Below are 17,010 nucleotides of genomic sequence, written 5' to 3'. Positions count from 1 at the left end.
AATAAACATCTTTGAATGAATGCATAAGAAGCCTGGGGTGGTCCGTATAGAGGTCGGAATTGCTAGAACAAAAAGCAGTTAAGAAAATCACTGCTCAGCGACCAGAGGGAGTGAGTAGTTGTCGGTGTTTTGAGCGATCTACGGGCGGACGTGGGGATCACTCACCCGCAAGCACGAATTTGGCCATGTTAAAAGCCTCGACCCAGGGGCAGGAACCGCGGCTCGGCGGTCTCCTGGCAACCACGGCTTGGCGCAGGAGCAGGCGCACTCTGAAGTTGAGCGCGGGGTCTGGGGCCCTGCCAGAGGGGTTAGGTGTTGGGGCAGACGATCATACACTGTCTTTAAAAGCTTTGTGCTTTCCTCTGTCCCTATCCCTGAACCTAAGGAAACTAGTCGTTCTCTTCGGTAAGTTGCCTTTTCACTGAGCAAACTTCTCCGACTACCGCGAACGTAAGCTTTTTGACCTATGAAGGATCCGTAAAATCTCGCGATACTGCCAGCTCGCGGGAAAGCTGTCATGGCTGCGCCTGTATAGAACCACGGGGTTCTGACCTCAGGTGAGTGGCCAACGAATATAGGCGGAGCATTTGGCAGTGCTACACCGTAGACTTCTTGTCTTTTGGAGGAAGGTCTTAGGAGTTGCTTGGGCCTTACCTTTAGGGAGGTAGGTTAATACTGGGTGGCCCAGCTTGGGAAAGATGAGCTCATAACACTTGATGAGATCTGGTGATACTGGCTGATTTATCACCCTCCCAAGCTCAGGCCGCATGCAAGCGTCACTTTGGTTTGTTGCTTCCTCTCCTCAGCGGTTCTACTTGTCCCAGTCCCTATGCTTAAAGTCTGGGTTCGGCCGTTGCTAAATCTTCATGTTAAAAAAGTATCCGTCAACGTTAAAGTTTTTTCATTGAAGACCTCTCCAAAGCAATGGTAACATAAAATCCCTTTCTTAAGAGGATACTTTGTGGGAACACTTTTCACCTGAAATTTCACTTTATTTATTTATTTTTTAAACTCATTTATACAACGACTACTTCCAAAGTAACCTGGCTTCTGTAAGACAGTTTACACATTGTGGAAGAAGTGGAGGAAGCCCATTTGGTAAAGTAGTTTTACCGTTTTCATCTTTAATGTCTCCATAGGTTCCCACTTTGGTGTCTATTAAATTCATTTCCTTTATTTAAATAAAAGTTTTGCTTTAATTTTTATTTCTTTTATAATTCCTTCCCCTACAGGAAACCAACGGCATGTCTTCTCTTTAAACAACGGCTTGTCTTCTCTTTCACTCCCTGAAGTGGCATTGTATTATGTAGACTAATTTAAAGCGATTTGAAAGCGTTTGAGTGGATAGCACAATGAATAGCAGAGCCGGTTTGTTTTTATGGAACTTCAGACAATTCAGTACTTTAGTTCCAACAAGCAGAACTATGAGGCTGTATCCTTTGGGATTTTCCAGACTGAAAATTGTTTATTCAAACTGGAACCCAAGAAACCTTCTCTTAAGTGACTTTGGTAATGGAGTGCAGTCATCTATTAGATATCTATTTCAGGATGCCTTAATTTTTAAATCAGGAGATAATTTTCAAACAAAGGGCATAGGCACTGAAACAGTCCTTACAGTCGACAGACTGCTTTGTCCTAGAAGACTGTCCTTTGATTCAAAACACTCTCTTGACCCTGATGATGGATTGAAGAAGATAACATTTCATCAGAAGGCCTCCAATGAAGATGTGCTCACCAAGGAAACAAAACCAACCCCTGTCAACTATAAAAAACTGTCTCAGGAGTGTAGTTCTCTGAGTGATGTGTTAGATACATTTTCAGAAGGACCTGTATTTCCCAGTAGTAACTATTTTTCAGCAATGTGGATAATTGCCAAAAGGATGTCTGATGACCAGAAGTATGTTGAAAAACAACTGATGTTTAACCACCCTGCATTTAACCAGCTGTGTGAACAAGTGATGAGAGAATCCAAGATCATGCACTATGACCACCTGCTGTTCAGTCTTCATGCTATGGTGAAGCTTGGAATTCCTCAGAACACTCTGCTGGTACAGACTTTGCTGAGGGTGGTCCAGGTAAAATCAAAAGGAGACTTAAATATCATTTTACACAGTTTGGCACATCTTGAAAGAATGAGGGGAAATAGAGATGTATCCTCCTTGGAAGAGATTATCAGTGGAATAGGTAGTTTATATTCATTTCTGCATATACATGATTTAGAGACCTTAAGCTTACCAGGTCTTTCCTTCCTTTTGCTGTGGGAATTTATGAAAGCTTGCACCATTTTTCTTTGCCAGAGATGACTAATAGTGAGTAATAAACTAAAATGGGGAGAGAGATAAAATATACAAGGAAAGGTTGGTTAGTTGAAGGTAAGAGATGGGAAGAGGGGAGAACTAGTATTTATTGAGTACCTACACTTTTTACTTATTTAATCCTCTCATTAGCCCTGTAAGATGAGGAAACAGATTTAGTGATGTTAAACAACTTGGCTAAAGTCAAACAGCTAGTGGGTTCATTTATTCGTACTGTAAACATTTATTTAGTGTCAGTTATGTATCAGTTACTACACTTGTCACTAGAGAGATTTAGGAGATGTGATTCTTGTCCTTATAATGTAAAGGGGAAGACAGATACTGTAGGCAGTTGCAAAAGTAACCAACATTCATTTAATAAGTCATACATTTACTACATTATAGGCACTGAGCTGAGCCCAAGGGAATATAATTATGAACAAAATAATGGCCCCAGAGAGCTTTCAGTGCAGTGAAAGAAAAATTTGTTCTTGTCAGAGTGTATAACAGACTTCTAACTTAGGAGAAGGCCTTCATCATGGGAAGAGGAGACAGGGGAGGAGGGTACAGGATTGGTGTTTGAGGTGGAGATACATGTATGTAGTTTGAAAATCGAATTGCCTCACGTAATCGTCAGTGTAGCCTTTTAAAACAGATACTCCTTTCATCTTACTAATGATTAGGAAATTCAGGCTTAGGTTAAATAACCTGCCCAAGATTACCTTTCTGTTAACATCACTGTAGGTCTTGATTTGCTGGATGAATTAACAAACACCTAGTTCATGGTAGAACAAGGATTCAAGCTCAGTAGGGGATGATATCTAAGTTGAATCCAAGGAATGAGCAGTAGTTTGTGAGTGAGAGATCAATAGTGAAGGGTATAGTATTTGAAGAGGAGGATTGCCTGTTCAGAAGAGAAGTTTAGCAAGTTTGGGGAGCTAAAGTAGTTCAGTGGTGCTGAAGTATAGACTGCTGGGGTTGTGTGTTTGAGGGAGTAGGGAGGAAATTATGTAATTGTGGCCGGGGAGGAGGGGTTATGGGTGTAGGGGCGAGATCTGAGTCTGGAAGTGGGAGGGTGGGTATTAAATTATAAAGAGCCTTTTATGCCTCTGTAAGGATTTTGGAGTTATCGTATAGGCATTGGGGATCCACTGAAGTAGTTTAAGCAAAGTGTCGACATGTTCACCTTTATATTTTAGATCACTGTATGAGTGGAAAATGGACTGGAGGAAGAGTGAAATTGGGTAGAAGAGCCACTTTTAGTTTCAAGACAAGGGAGTCAGTGTCCTGTTTTATCTCACTGAAGCACCAGATATGATGAAATGATAGCCCATTGACGTAATTATTTACCTTTTAAGGGTGGACATCTCAGACTTCTAAACTCAGTGATCAGAATTAAATAATTTTTAAATTTCGAGGATGATCTCACATATAATCCTATTATAGAATTAACTTACTAAGCATATGAGTTTTTAACTTTTTATGTTACTGTGATTTCCATATGTCCTTCATTAAGAATGAATTTTTACTTGTGTGTATGTGTGTTTAAGCCACTCATATATCCATGTTTATTTGGTAGACTGTATTCCCTATATAGTTATTTAAAAGTGATTATGATAAGTCACTACCTAGTTAGTAATACTTTTACTAGATTTTGGACAGGTATCCACAGCAGCATGGCATCTGCGTTGGTGAGGTATGAGCAGTGGATATTTGGAGTCAGAAACTATGTATGTATGATTGTGTCTCCCTGACCTGTTGGAAAATTGTAAAGACATTTTAGCTAGAGATGAAAGGTCAGTATGTCATTAGTGAATTTGCCCTTCAGCCAAATGGTCTTTCCTTTCACAGCAGATATTGATGGAATGGTGTAAATCGCTATGGAAACCCTCCCATGGGAATGAGACCTTTCTTTTTCTTTCAGCCTTATCCATTTCTTCTTAGTACCTGGTGTTCTGACCTGAGACTTCATGCCTTGTTTGTCATGCCATTTTAGCAGAAAAGCATACCTCTTTCAGCCTAAGTTTTTCCACCTGTGATGACAACTACTCTTGTGAGGTGTATGAATTGGTTGTGATTAAACTGTAGAGCCCTAAGTAAGCTGTGTTGTTTGTCTTAACTTTCTGAATTATGCCCACTACCATTTCTAGAATCTAGGTTAGTGCCTTAACCCGGGAGATCTGAAAGAAGGATCTGAGGCCTGGGGCTCCCTTTGAGACCCAGATAGTGGTGGTAAAATGGGATAGCAGATGTGGATCAGAAAACTCACAACTGAAGTTATAGTTTGATACCAGGAAAGGATGTAGAGAGATTACAAGAGGACAGCTGTCTAAGGTTCCTTAGGGATGGACAAACTGCCCCATATACCTCTGTAGCTCTTATATTACTACATTTGTCTTCATGCTGAACTTGAGTCCTAAGAAGAAGTAAAAATAATGTTTGATAAAAGTTATTTCAGAAGCAGAGGAATACAATCAATACCAAATGTGTTTTCAATGGTAATGGTGAATGTAAAAAAAGTGTTGATATATAAAGGTGTGTATTGGTTATTTGGAAAATTCATTACATGTGACATTTTATTTCTCAAAGATGTTTATTGTGGGTTATGAATTATTGGTTTGATGCTTAATCATTTAATTGAAAGCTTCAGTGCTTTTGCTTAGGTGAGGTAGTCTACTATGGGCTTATCATCTGCAGTGTTTTTGTAATTATTTGAATAGGAACGTATCAATGAGTGCGATGAGAAATGTCTTTCAGTTTTGTCAACTGTTTTAGAGGCAATGGAACCATGCAAGAATGTGGATGTTCTTCGAGCAGGGTTACGGCAAGTACTCTCTTCATGTGGCATTCTCTATTCCATTTATATCCCGAATCAAAAACCAAAATGAAAACTGACTTGTCTTATTTGGGTGGGGAGAGACTTTGTTGGTAGTTACAGTCTTTAGTACCTTATTAAACTTAAAATCCTGATTCTGGATCAAGTAAAGCTAGAAATAATGCTTCTCTTAGGGTCCATTATAAAAACTGTCTGGGTAACATTGAATTCTAAATTGATCTTATAAACCTAGTACTGATGTGGGCTGGGAGTGAACTGACATGTACTCAGCTCATAACGGTTTTTTGGGCACTGTGTGGAGTTTCACATGATGCTGACCTGGCCCAAGAAAGAGCTTGAGTTTTATAATTTATAAAATTGATGAAACTGATCTAATGTCATAGGTCAGTGAGAATAATACTTAATTTCCTTTTTCATTGACTATGCATTGGGATATCTTACTGTAATCTCCTGAGGTGATTTGTTTGTTCATGGTAACAGAATAATGTGAGAGGAAATAGTGCTAGATTGGTCCTCTATCTTTAACTACTTATACTCCCTTGGGCAGATAGATTGTTTCTGTAGGCTTCATCTTCCTTGCCTAGAAGTAGGAGCTGGACCAAGTGACTTTTAAAATAATTCTTCTGGTTTTCAGATTCTAGGAATGTGGTACTTATTGTGTCTAATTACAGGATACTAGTTGATCAGCAAGTCTGGAAAATAGAGCGTGTCTTTACATTACAAGCTGTGATAAGATGTGTTGGAAAAGATGCACCGATTGCTCTTAAAAGGAAACTGGAGGTAAACACATTTTGAATTTTCTCTAGTGGGTAAGATTTGAAAAAAAAATTTCTTTTTTTTTAAAATTTATTTATTTATTTTGAGAGAGTGAGAATGAGAGAGAGAGAGAGAGTACATGAGAGGGGGAGGGTTAGAGGGAGAAGCAGGCTCCTCGCTGAGCAGGGAGCCCGATGCGGGACTCGATCCCGGGACTCCAGGATCATGACCTGAGCCGAAGTCAGTCGCTTAACCGACTGAGCCACCCAGGCGCCCTGAAAAAAAAAATTTCTTATGACCTGCTATCGGTTCCTAAAGTCAGTTTTTTAGGAGGACATCGTTGTGCTTTTAGGTTCAGTTTTGCTAAAGTGAAGTAATAGAAGTTGATTTATATTTATTTGTGTATATAAATATATATATATATTTAAAGATTTATTTATTTGAGAGAGAGAGAGGGAGAGAGAGAACGTGCACATGCAAGTGAAAGGTGGGGCAGAGGGAGAGAATCTTCAAGCACACTCCCCACTGAGTGCGGGGCCCCGACACCAGGCTCAGTCTCACGACCCATGAGATCATGACCTGAGCTGAAACCAAGATCGGATACTTAACCCACTGAGCTAGCCAGGCGCCCCTGTACATACAAATCTGTATATTTGACCTGTATATCTGTTTGAGTCATTTTGCTGAAACTTTATCCTTTTTACTTAAAAATAAAAGTTTAATTTACTTTGCCATGAATTATAAATTAAAGTTTGTTTTTCTTTAGATGAAAGCCTTGAGAGAATTAGACAGATTTTCTGATTTGAATAGCCAGCACATGTTTGAGGCACTAGCTGCCATGAATTACCGCTCTATTATACTTCTGGATGAATGCAGTAAGATGGTCACAGGTAAGGGGAATTTTTCTATCATGATTTTTAGCATCTGACCTACTGTTCTGGACTATAGTTGTTAGTTTTAAAAACTTTACTGTTATACAAATAATAACTGATGATATGATTAGACCTGAGTTTTACTTTTGCCTATAGTTTTTTTGTTTTTGTCTTTTACAAAATACAGTGCTGTATTTTTCTAAAGAAACAAACATATTGAGTGTAGAGTATCTTGGATTTTAAATTCAAAGCCATCTGGTAATTTTTGTTTGTTTATTTAACTCATTCTTAAAGGTAATATCCATGGGTGTCCTTTTAAAGTATTGATCAACATATTGCAGTCTTGCAGAGACCTCCGGTACCATAATTTAGATCTTTTTAAGGGAATAGCAGATTATGTGGCTACAACTATTGACATCTGGAAGTTAAAGCAAGTAAGTTTGTTAACAGTTTGGAATAAGCCTCAGAAGTTTTCAATTCATTTAACATTCTGGGTATTTCTCTATCAGCTTTATAGTAGTTAAGAGACTAAAATATTCCAATGTTGAAATGACTTTTGAAAAAAATAGCTTTTTATCATTTCTGTCTAGGAGTTACCTGTTAATATACTATTTAATCTTTTGACCATCTTTCTCAAAGAAAAATTATGTTGTCCGAAGTTTGTTCTTCTATTTGTTTTTTAAAAGATAGTGTGGTACTTTGGATAATTAGGATTATTTCTGTCTTTCTGTTTTTCTTTTTTAGACTTAGAATAGTAAAAACAGGTGATGTGACAGGCTTATGCGTTTTGAAGAATAAAATGTCATTACTTAATGATCATGTATATCTTCTATTTATGGAAGGTTGTTTTATTTCTTCCAGAATAAGAACCTTTAAATTTGGGGGCTGTATTAGTAATAGAAACATCTAATGAAGCAGCTGGTAAAAACTTCTTTTTGTAATGAAGCAGCGGTAATTGTGTTCAGTCACTAGGTTCACTTTACTTTGGAGAGTAAGGTGCATATTGAGTTTGCCATGGAAATTGGTTTTGGAAAGAGAAATACTAATAGTGAGAAGTTCCAAGAGGGAGATGAGAAGTGAACTGGAAATTTTAATTTAATCACAGTATATTTCATCTCTGTTCTCATTTGTACAACTCAGTATTGAATATAGAAATTTTTGAGTTACCTCTTAGATGTTTTGAATGGAGAAGGTGTCTAGGTTTGGAAGAGGGAATAGTTCAAAATTGAGTCGGTCATTTTGAAAAACCTCAGAAAAGGTATATTTAAGGTAGTTTTTAGGTCTGATGTATGAAAAGCATGTAAGAAAGGATTTATTTTTAAATGAAATGGAAGTATGGAAACCATTGTATGCTCTGGTTCTCAGTTTATAAAAAGAGGTTGTTTATTAACATCTGATTCAGGAATTGCTGGAACAGATTTTGTGAGGGAAAGAGAATTGTTTCTTTTTCGGGAATATTCTCTTCATCTGGACAGTTCTATTGCTGTTTTAATTTTTTGAGATCTCAAAAATTACTGGTAGCATTCTATAATTAAAATGTTTTCCCTCAATTCATTCTTTTTTTAAAGGTTCTCTTTCTCCTCATTTTATTTGAAAACCTTGGCTTTCGACATACTGATTTGATGGACTTGTTCATGAAGAAAGTGATAGCTGATCCTGCTTCTCTAAACATGAAAAGCATTATCCGTATTCTTCATGTGTATTCTTCTCTCAATCACTTCTACAAATGCCAAACCTCAGAGTATGTACTTGTTTTTTTTTTATTGCCACATAACATACTTCAAGAAAAAGTTACGTATTATCATAAGCTTAATGCATTATTACAAGTGAACACATCCATGGGCGTCATCTATATCAAGAAATAAGGTGTAGTATTCTTTATTTGTGAAGTTATTTTTGTTGGGGTTTTTTGTCTTCCTTGTTTCTTTGTTCTTTATGATGTTATTTGTTAATTCAGCATAGGAGTCTTCATTTCAAACTCCCCTAGCTTATTCCCTCAGCTCCTGAGTTCATAGTTCAGTTTTGACCCTGCCTATTCATTTGGTCCCAAATTACTGCTTTCTATAATTGTCATTTTTAACCACAACCATGCATTTCTACTATTAAATACAGCAGTTCCTCAGACATTCTGGGCCCTTTCATACCTCTCTTTCCACCCAGAACATCTTTTCTCTCTAGATCAGTTTGAGTTCACTAAAAACAAAAATGTATATAAAATGTCGTTTTTTTAGAAGCACAGACTCTGGAGACGTATTGCTTAGGTTTGAATCCCAGCCCTGCCATTCATCAGCTACTTAACTTTTGGCAAGTTGCTAATCTGTGCTTCAGTTTCTTTATCTGTTAAAACAAGAAGAAATAAGAGTTATTCCTAATCACATTGAGTCTTTCAGGGATTAAGTGGGTTAAGCTGTGTAAAAGAATTACAGTGTAGTCACAGGGTGGCAGGAACAAACTAGGCCAGTTCTGAGGGTCTCAGTGGCAAGAGTCACAGACCATCTCTTTGCTATCAGGTGAGTGACTTGACTTCAGCTGCTTTCTGTCCTTGTGGTTTCCCTCAGGATTCAGATTTCCAAAAGAGGAGATCCGATTGAGTTTGGGTCACACGCCCTCCCTTTGGAGCACGTAACCCAAGAAGTGGTGCTAGGCCCGCTGAACAGCAGCTGCCTGTCGTAGCCTCCGCTGTACTGAAAAACTCTATTCGTGCTGCGTTTCCTGTGCCTCCCCGGCTTGCCGTCAGAGCCCCAGTGCTTGTCACATCTTCTATGAATCTCTGGTCGAGCCTTGACACAGAGCTATAATTATATGTCCGTAAGCCTGTGTCTGCTTCTCAGTTGGAACGCTCTCCAGAGTCAGACCCAGCTTCTTGTTATTCTGAACTTAGCACAAGACCTGGCACAGAATAGGCATCTAATGAAGGTGTACAAGTATCCCCCAAATTCCATCTTCCTCTGCTCCCCTGGATTGGTTTTCTTCTGAGGCTGTCTCCCATGTACCTCCAGCACTTTCTTGACAAACACTGTCAAGCTGAGTGGTAATTCAAACTCCAGAAACAGCCGCACGGATTCCATGGTATTAGGAGAACGAACACTGGATGGTTAGGGAGTTTTTCAGCTCATTGTGGGCATCCCAAGAGACAACTTGGTCCACACTGTTACATCGTGTTCCCTGTTCTTCCAGTCTATTTAAGGAGGCAAGTCTGGGACTTCCAGAGGAAGGCAGTAAATGGAGGTAACAAATGAACGCTTTAGGGAAGACAGAAAGGATGATGGTGTCTTCAGCTGCAGTGGCAGATTTATAGAAGCAGGCTAACGCAGAGTATTTGGGAAGCTGATTAGCAAAGAGTGGCAGAAAATTTGGCTTAGCACATTGTATATCCACATGTGGTACGTTAATCATTTTATTTATGTGGTGGCTTCTAGGGGAGAGGGTGTATTAAATCCAGAGTATGTTCCGGGGTTTGGAACCCAGGAAAGAAAACATTTAGCATTTCAACTTTCGTTTCAGTCCCCTGGTTTCTTCTTGATCTGTACTTACCACCCCCTAGGTGATCCCAGATTTGCATCTCTGGTGCTCCGTGTGCTCCTGAGCTCGAGAAAATCTGTGGCTTGCTTGTGGTCACCACAGATCTTCTTCCTCCTCTTCCTCCTCTTCCTGCTGCTTCTCTTTCCTCTCCTCCTCCTCCATCAGTTATTTACTGAAACCTATGTGAGATGATTTTTTAAACCACCTTATTGAGGTATGATGAACATGTAAAAAGCTGTACATGTTTAATGTACACAACTTGGTGTACATAATTTTTTTTTAAAGATTTTATTTATTTATTCATGAGAGACAGAGGAGGAGAGAGAGAGAAGGAGAGAGAGAGAGAGGGAGAAGCAGGCTCCCAAGGAGCAGGGAGCCCGATGCGGGACTCGATCCCAGGACCCTGGGATCATGACCTGAGCCGAAGGCAGATGCTTAACCATCTGAGCCACCCAGGCGCCCTTGGTGTACATAATTATTCTTGATTCATCTTTTTCTACTAACATTCTCTTCTTTGTGTCTTCCTCATCTAAATTTGTTTATTTAGCCGGAAAACCTGTACCAAGCACTTGGGTACTCAGGACAAAGATGAGTAAGACACAATCCTTTTTTTTTTTTTTTAAGATTTTTATTATTAAGTAATCTCTGCACCCAACATGGAACTTGAACTCACAACCCTGAGATCAAGAGTCACATGCCACACCAACCGAGCCAGCCAGGCCCCCATGACACAATCCTTTTTGCCAGGATTCTGTGTAATGGGTGAGGTAGACACATAGAGTTTGACAATTAAAGACAGCATGAAAATTGGAGTGATAGATTTGATGCAGAACTTAGGACAGTAGGGGAAGGATGCACCAGAACACTAGCCTGGTGACGTGGAGCTTCAGGATGAATGCCAGGCGGTGCTGCCTGGAGGAGGTGGTACCTAAGCAGATCTTCAAAGGTGGGGAGTTAGGAGGTAACCATAGGAAGATGAGCAGGAAAGAAGATTCTGAACAGAAGGGACACCATGTTCAAGTCAGGGAGGAAAGAAACAGCAGAGCATCGCAGGGAAGGACACGAAGTTGGGTGTTACTAAAGCAGGAGGTACAGGTGTCGGACGAGATCGGGTAGGTGATTACCACCCAGGCTCCAAATGCGGTCATCTGCAGCCCACCCTTTCTGGCCTCACTGCTCTTTCCCACCCCATAGTAACTCCCGCAGTCCTGCTTAGCCTGCCACAGCTACCTACTCCATCCCTCAGCCATCTGCTGCTGCCAGTGGGACCTCCCAGCTGATCTGAGGCCTTTTCCTGGACAGCCTCATTGTGAGGGCTCGCTCCAGGGTGGGCTTGCCTTCGCCTCACCAGCAAGCAGATAGTGTGCGCTTGCAGGCCTCCGTTTCTTTGCTCGGTTCCCCACGATCTTCCCTTTTCCCATCTTTTCCACTTACTGAAATTCTCCTTATCCCCAAAGCTGCTCTGTCTACTTCCTTTCCTGTGCGCTGTCACCATACTTTGCGTGTCATTCATTTTTTTCTTATAGAACAATAGATAGCTTATGTCCTAAGCCTGACCTGGGTTCAGAACCTGTCTGTGCCATTTATTACCATGTCACCCTGGGCAAGGGGCCCCACCTAATTTGATCTTTGCTCTCTTCGTCCATGCTTAACTGCTTTGTCATACTGTAGAACATTAGTTCTGCGTGGTAGGATTAGGCTTGCAGTTCTTTTAACTCAGAATATTGATAGCTAGAGAATTTTAATTGGTTGTGAAACTATGGTGGTGTTCCAGACCTTACAGACACATTCATGGTAAAAATGCAGGAGAACGGTTAAAAGGCTCTGGAGCCTGACAACTTGAATTCCAGCACTGTCTCTGCTACTTCCCAGCTGTTTGTTCTTAGACAAGTTCCTCAACCTCTCTGAACCTGTTCACTCATCTTTATCATGAGAAGAAGAACAATACCTGCTCCATAAAGTTTTAATAGTAATTAAATGAGTCATAGCCTATGAAATATTTACTCTGCACGAGACATGTAGCAGTAGCTAACTACCATTTATGGAGAATATGTATTTATTTTGAGATAGCCACCCGACCTGAAAGACATAATGCCAGTCTGATTTTCTTACTTCCTTTCTTTGGACTCCTTTGGTTCTCTAGCACCCTACTCTCCCTACCACGACCTTGTCTTCTATTTATATTTGAAAGCTGACTGTTCTTTGTTCCCCTGAAGGTTCCAAGAAGTTATGGCTACTTCTCTGACTGGTTATCTCCGCCACATCTCTTCGGAAAATCTGTTGAATGCTGTGTGTTCATTTTGCTTGATGAACCATTTTCCCATGGCCCTTATTAATCCACTTCTCCAAAAGGACATCATCAATGAACTGCTGATGTCAGGTATGGTGTCAGCATACAGTGGTGACTGATATAAGGCAGTCCCACTAGCTAACTACCTTGTGATACTGAATGGGGTCATCGTTGGAGCAGAGTTGGTTAAAATGTGCAGAGCAGATGCTACTGAGGAAAGGACCCAAAATGGTGAAGTCAGAGGTCAGTGCTTCAAGCCAGCAAAGCTATGCAGCCTCCTTTAATGAGAGACTCTTATGTACAGAAGGCAAGGATCAGAAACACACTGTCATTGTTCCTTTTATTTATACCGCCTGCACCTGTATGAAGGCTGCATGTTCACAGTGTTCTTTGTGTCTTGATCAGAGGTGTTTGTACTTCCTAATCCTTAATGTCGCCTTTGGAGCTGAGTTCAGTCAGCTTTTGCAGCCTGAATCACTTTGTCACTCCTGGCCTATAATGAAGAACAGGCTCTTAGATCAAGCAGTCAGATAGTTCCCAAAGTAGTGAACTTAATTACTCTTGGAATGAAATTAATTGTTGACTTTGGTCTTTAATATTAAATAAAGAAAAGCAATATCCGGCTAGATGTACAAAATTCAGTAATGTGTCTGAGAATAGAGAAGTTTAAATTCTTTTAAAAACAATGTTGGGAAATTCCAAAGTCAGACTGTGAAGAAGGAACAGCACGTGCTGATTGTTTTAAGCAGTGACAGTGGGGGAAACAGCCTTAAACCCAGGAAACATGGATTTGAGTCCCAGCTTGACCTTTGGTAAATCATGAGGCATTTGAACCTTCCTGGGCATTGCTCATCATTCAGTGAAGAGTTTAGACTAAATCACCCAGAAAGATCTTTTAAACTTTAAAGCATAATCAAATACCGGGCACCAGTGTAGGCACTGGAAACTAGGGAGACACAGAGAGATTCCTCCTGATAAGAAACAGATCATTAGAAATATAGGTACATTAATACAGTGTCTTAAGCGTGGCATTAATACTTCTTCTCTACTGTATATTTTTTTTCTCCTTTTTTTAGCTGACGAGAGGAATGCTCACAAGCTTCGTATTTTGGCTGCTTGCCTAAAACTGGATATTTCTTGTCACAACGCGGTAGATTTGGCCCCACCACCGCTGCCGTCCACGGCGTTGTATCCAAATGTGAAGGTGGCAGATGCGCTAAGTAGCCTTCTGGGAGAAGGATACTTCTCAAAAAACAGACAGTTGCCACACAATTACCATATCGGTATGGGGCTTTCTTTGGTTTTCCTCTATTGTATTTTATTTATTTTCCTTTATTTTGGGCGAAGATGAGGAGTTTTCCACGGCAGGTTGGTGGAGCGTTGGCTCCGGAGCTGGACTGCCGGTTCGGAGTCTTGCTCTGTATGTGCTGGTGCTGTGTTCGTGAGGCGCTTGCTCCGTCCCCTCGCCCGTAAAGTGGCAGTAGATGGAGTGCCCGCCTCATTTGGGCTCCTGTGGTGAATAAATGAGGTGATGCGTGTAAACCCCAGACTGGAGTCTGGCACATGGTGCGCTCATCATATGTTGCCTCTGATGCCATTATCATTATTGGTAGGGTTAGTATACATTTGGAAACAGAGTATCACTTTGAGCAGTGTTTGAAAAATTAATTATTTTCTTTCAGATTTTGAAGTAAGAATGGATATTAACAGGAGTCAAGTGCTTCCATTTTCCGACGTGGTAACTTCCGCTGCAGATACTCAAAGGTTGCTGACGTATATTCATTTGCCGAGCTTTCTGAATTTAATTCTCAAAGACTTCATATTAAGCAGCAGTAACAATATTAAGACCTATTTGTGCAGAGCTTGTAATATACCAAGAGACTTATCATCCATTAATCTACCGCTTAGGTGTAAATGCAGACATTCCTTAAAGACAATGGACTGGAGTTGAGCCATGTAATGAAATAGGCAATTTTTACAAATTAGGTTTTAAAGCAGAGTACTACAATAGAACAACGTTGACATAATTGAAATTATCCATGCAGATGCTTCAGGTCGTGTTGCTTCAGTCAGTCTTTGTGGAAAGGCCCTGCGGGGCAGACAAAGATGAGTCAGACACGGGTTGTGACCCCAAGGAACTTCTGTCCCCGTTGCTTCATAGGACATGCACATAATTACAGTAGAGAACAGAAATCTGTGGGGCTTCACACTCTGTCTGCTCATGCCTTTCCATTCTCCTCCAACTCTGTAAACTTGACCCCTTTCTGAATCCATCTAGCTTGGTCCTCGGCCATCTTTTTCACTGTGACCTTGCCTATACACATTGCCCATCTCCCCTGAAAGAAAGGCTTTCTCTTTGACCTCTGTGAAAGATAATTTTTCATTTTCAGGTACTCCACATAATATAGCAACTCTCAGCCTAAAGTACTGAGAAGTAAGGAATATGAGTATTCCTTTAAAAAATAAAATTTCTCTTATGTTATCTCAGATAACAGCCAAAGTATAACAGAAGACAGGAAGGATACAGAGGTCTTGTTTTTCCCCCAACCAACTTAATCTTTCCAAAAGGCCAAGAACAATGAAAAAACAAATTACACCTTCCATGTTTTGTTACACATACAGATTTTATCTTTTTAACAGTCTGGCCTTTCTCGTAGTGTTTTCTTCTTTGTATTTGCTCTCTCCGTTCTGGTTTTTAAATGCTTCTCTCTCTGGGAGACAATATGTACAACGAGAGCATTTGTCATTTGGTTTATCTACATCAATACTTCTAGTAGCATAAGTAATTATATTTAGATCAGAGATTAACACTGCACAGGAAGGCCTTAAAATGCTTTCCTATCTGGAGATGAATTTCCTCATCAAGAACATAGCCATCCTTAAAGATGGTTGAGGGATAATGATGTAAAGCGTTATTTTAAGCTTTTGGTGTCTGTAGCCTTCATACACTGGAGTATTTGCAGAGGCCAACTAACAACGTGGAGGACAGTCAGGGCAGGAGGGAATGGTGACAGTTGTGGTCAGCAGAGAACTCGACTTTGAAATCTCCAAAGAACAGGAATGCAGCACGATTGTAGATGTAATCTCATTAGTAATGGGTCTTCTTTTGTGCATTTTCATTTTCAGAGTAGCTGTACTGTGTGTTCCTAGATCTGCTTACTGTTTGGATTTAGCCCACCCCAGAGGATTCCTTGCTATGAAAATGCGACATTTGAAAGTAATGGGTTTTCACGTAATCTTGGTAAGAAAAAAACGCAAACGAAATACTTTTCAGTTACTGATACCCATTCTGCCGGGGATGTTGTGATTGAGCTTGGTTACGAGGACTCTAGAGGAATTGTCGGCAGTGTTGGAATAAGTACCTTAGTTATTTTTTCTTTGGAAAAGAAAATTTCTGTTCGTGATGTGGTTTCTAGTCAGCTGATAACTATTATTTACCAGGAGTTTTAAAAGTGCTACGTTTGGTCAATTTTATTCCTTTTTGTTAAGAGGAGAAATGTAAATAATTAGTTTTCTTATTTAATTTAAGACCCGTGACATGATATTCAGTTTCCAGAGTTTCTTGAACAAGAGAAGAAAAGATGTGAATTAAAGCTTTGTTTTCATGGGCTCGTGTGAGGCTGTTGTAGGATGTTTGTTGCCGGGAAAAGCTAGATGGGCATGAGAGGAGAGTTCTTCCCTCTCACACCTCATTTTGATTCCAAGCTCCACAGCTTTGCTTGGCTAGGCTCTCCAGATGTCTCTGTATGGAGCAAGAACCTTATGAATGAAATTATATATGTTAATGTTGGGATCTATCTAAATGCCACTCATTTGGTCCTGCACATAATGTGAAGTGTGAACATACTCATCTTCATTATGGTACCTTTTATATCTAAATACAGATTACGTGCAGATTACTGAGGTTAAGATGGCACGTTTTTCTTAATGGGCTACTATTTAAGACTTTTTTCCCCTCCATAATGGATATTATATGAATTCTCAGGAAGGTTATCCCAAGAAGGGAGTCTTTGCACACTTTAGAGGGCCTTTAAAGTTTTTAGAATTTTCACTGGTAGAGCTTTCTTCAGCTCTAGCACATAGTCTTACTAAACCTTTAAAATATGAGTAATTATAAGATAACACTTGTTTTTAAAAACCAGTTGGCTTGATGTTACTTTGATATGCTTGGATCTCGAAACTAGTTTTTATTTTACTGTCATCGTCTTCTTGCAAACTGATGATTTTCCCCCTTCTTTGGTAAGGTCCGTAATTGGGAGGTGGAAAGGCTGGAGATGCAGGATGTAGTCACACTTTTGAAGACCAAACTCTACTCAGCTGAAGCCTTTCTTACTGCTGATGTAAATCTGCAAAGCACGTGTTAAAGTCAAAGCAGCCTTTTCGTATTAGCGGACAGAAGTTTGTAAAAGAACTTTAATAAAGACTACAATTCAGTTGTCA

The 17,010-nt window shown here is 40.0% G+C and overlaps 2 protein-coding genes across 7 annotated transcripts in view; one reads left to right on the top strand and one right to left on the bottom strand.

Moving 5' to 3' along the window:
* Positions 1 to 409, bottom strand: part of MDH1B (malate dehydrogenase 1B) — a 23,759-nt gene extending 23,350 nt beyond the window's left edge. For all 4 annotated transcript variants that reach the window (XM_073879525.1, XM_025892706.2, XM_025892715.2 and 1 more), the window contains exon 1: positions 166 to 409. Coding sequence is in view for 2 of the 4 variants with exons in the window: in XM_025892706.2 (XP_025748491.1) it covers positions 166 to 187 (22 nt within the window). In the remaining 2 variants the exon portion in view is untranslated. The remainder of the gene's footprint in view (positions 1 to 165) is intronic.
* Positions 384 to 17,010, top strand: FASTKD2 (FAST kinase domains 2). 3 transcript variants are annotated; one of them, XM_073879502.1, is made up of 12 exons: positions 384 to 405; positions 1,233 to 2,075; positions 5,015 to 5,118; positions 5,802 to 5,910; positions 6,653 to 6,776; positions 7,053 to 7,192; positions 8,327 to 8,499; positions 12,497 to 12,660; positions 13,647 to 13,853; positions 14,253 to 14,334; positions 15,697 to 15,811; positions 16,815 to 17,010. In XM_073879502.1, exons 2-12 carry the CDS (start codon positions 1,353 to 1,355, stop codon positions 16,932 to 16,934), a joined length of 2,061 nt encoding a protein of 686 aa, XP_073735603.1. In that variant the 5' UTR covers positions 384 to 405; positions 1,233 to 1,352; the 3' UTR covers positions 16,935 to 17,010. The 3 variants fall into 3 exon arrangements, with proteins under 3 accessions (XP_073735603.1, XP_025748460.1, XP_025748483.1); XM_025892675.2 differs by lacking the exon at positions 384 to 405 and adding an exon at positions 425 to 557; XM_025892698.2 differs by lacking the exon at positions 384 to 405 and adding an exon at positions 587 to 664.

The sequence above is a fragment of the Callorhinus ursinus genome, unplaced genomic scaffold, assembly GCF_003265705.2.
Source record: "Callorhinus ursinus isolate GAN/ISIS: 27379988/994484 unplaced genomic scaffold, GSC_fseal_2.0 scaffold2, whole genome shotgun sequence".
NCBI lineage: Eukaryota > Metazoa > Chordata > Mammalia > Carnivora > Otariidae > Callorhinus > Callorhinus ursinus.
The sequence above is the reverse complement of the archived record's forward strand: the minus strand, read 5'-3'. Positions and strand labels throughout refer to the sequence as shown.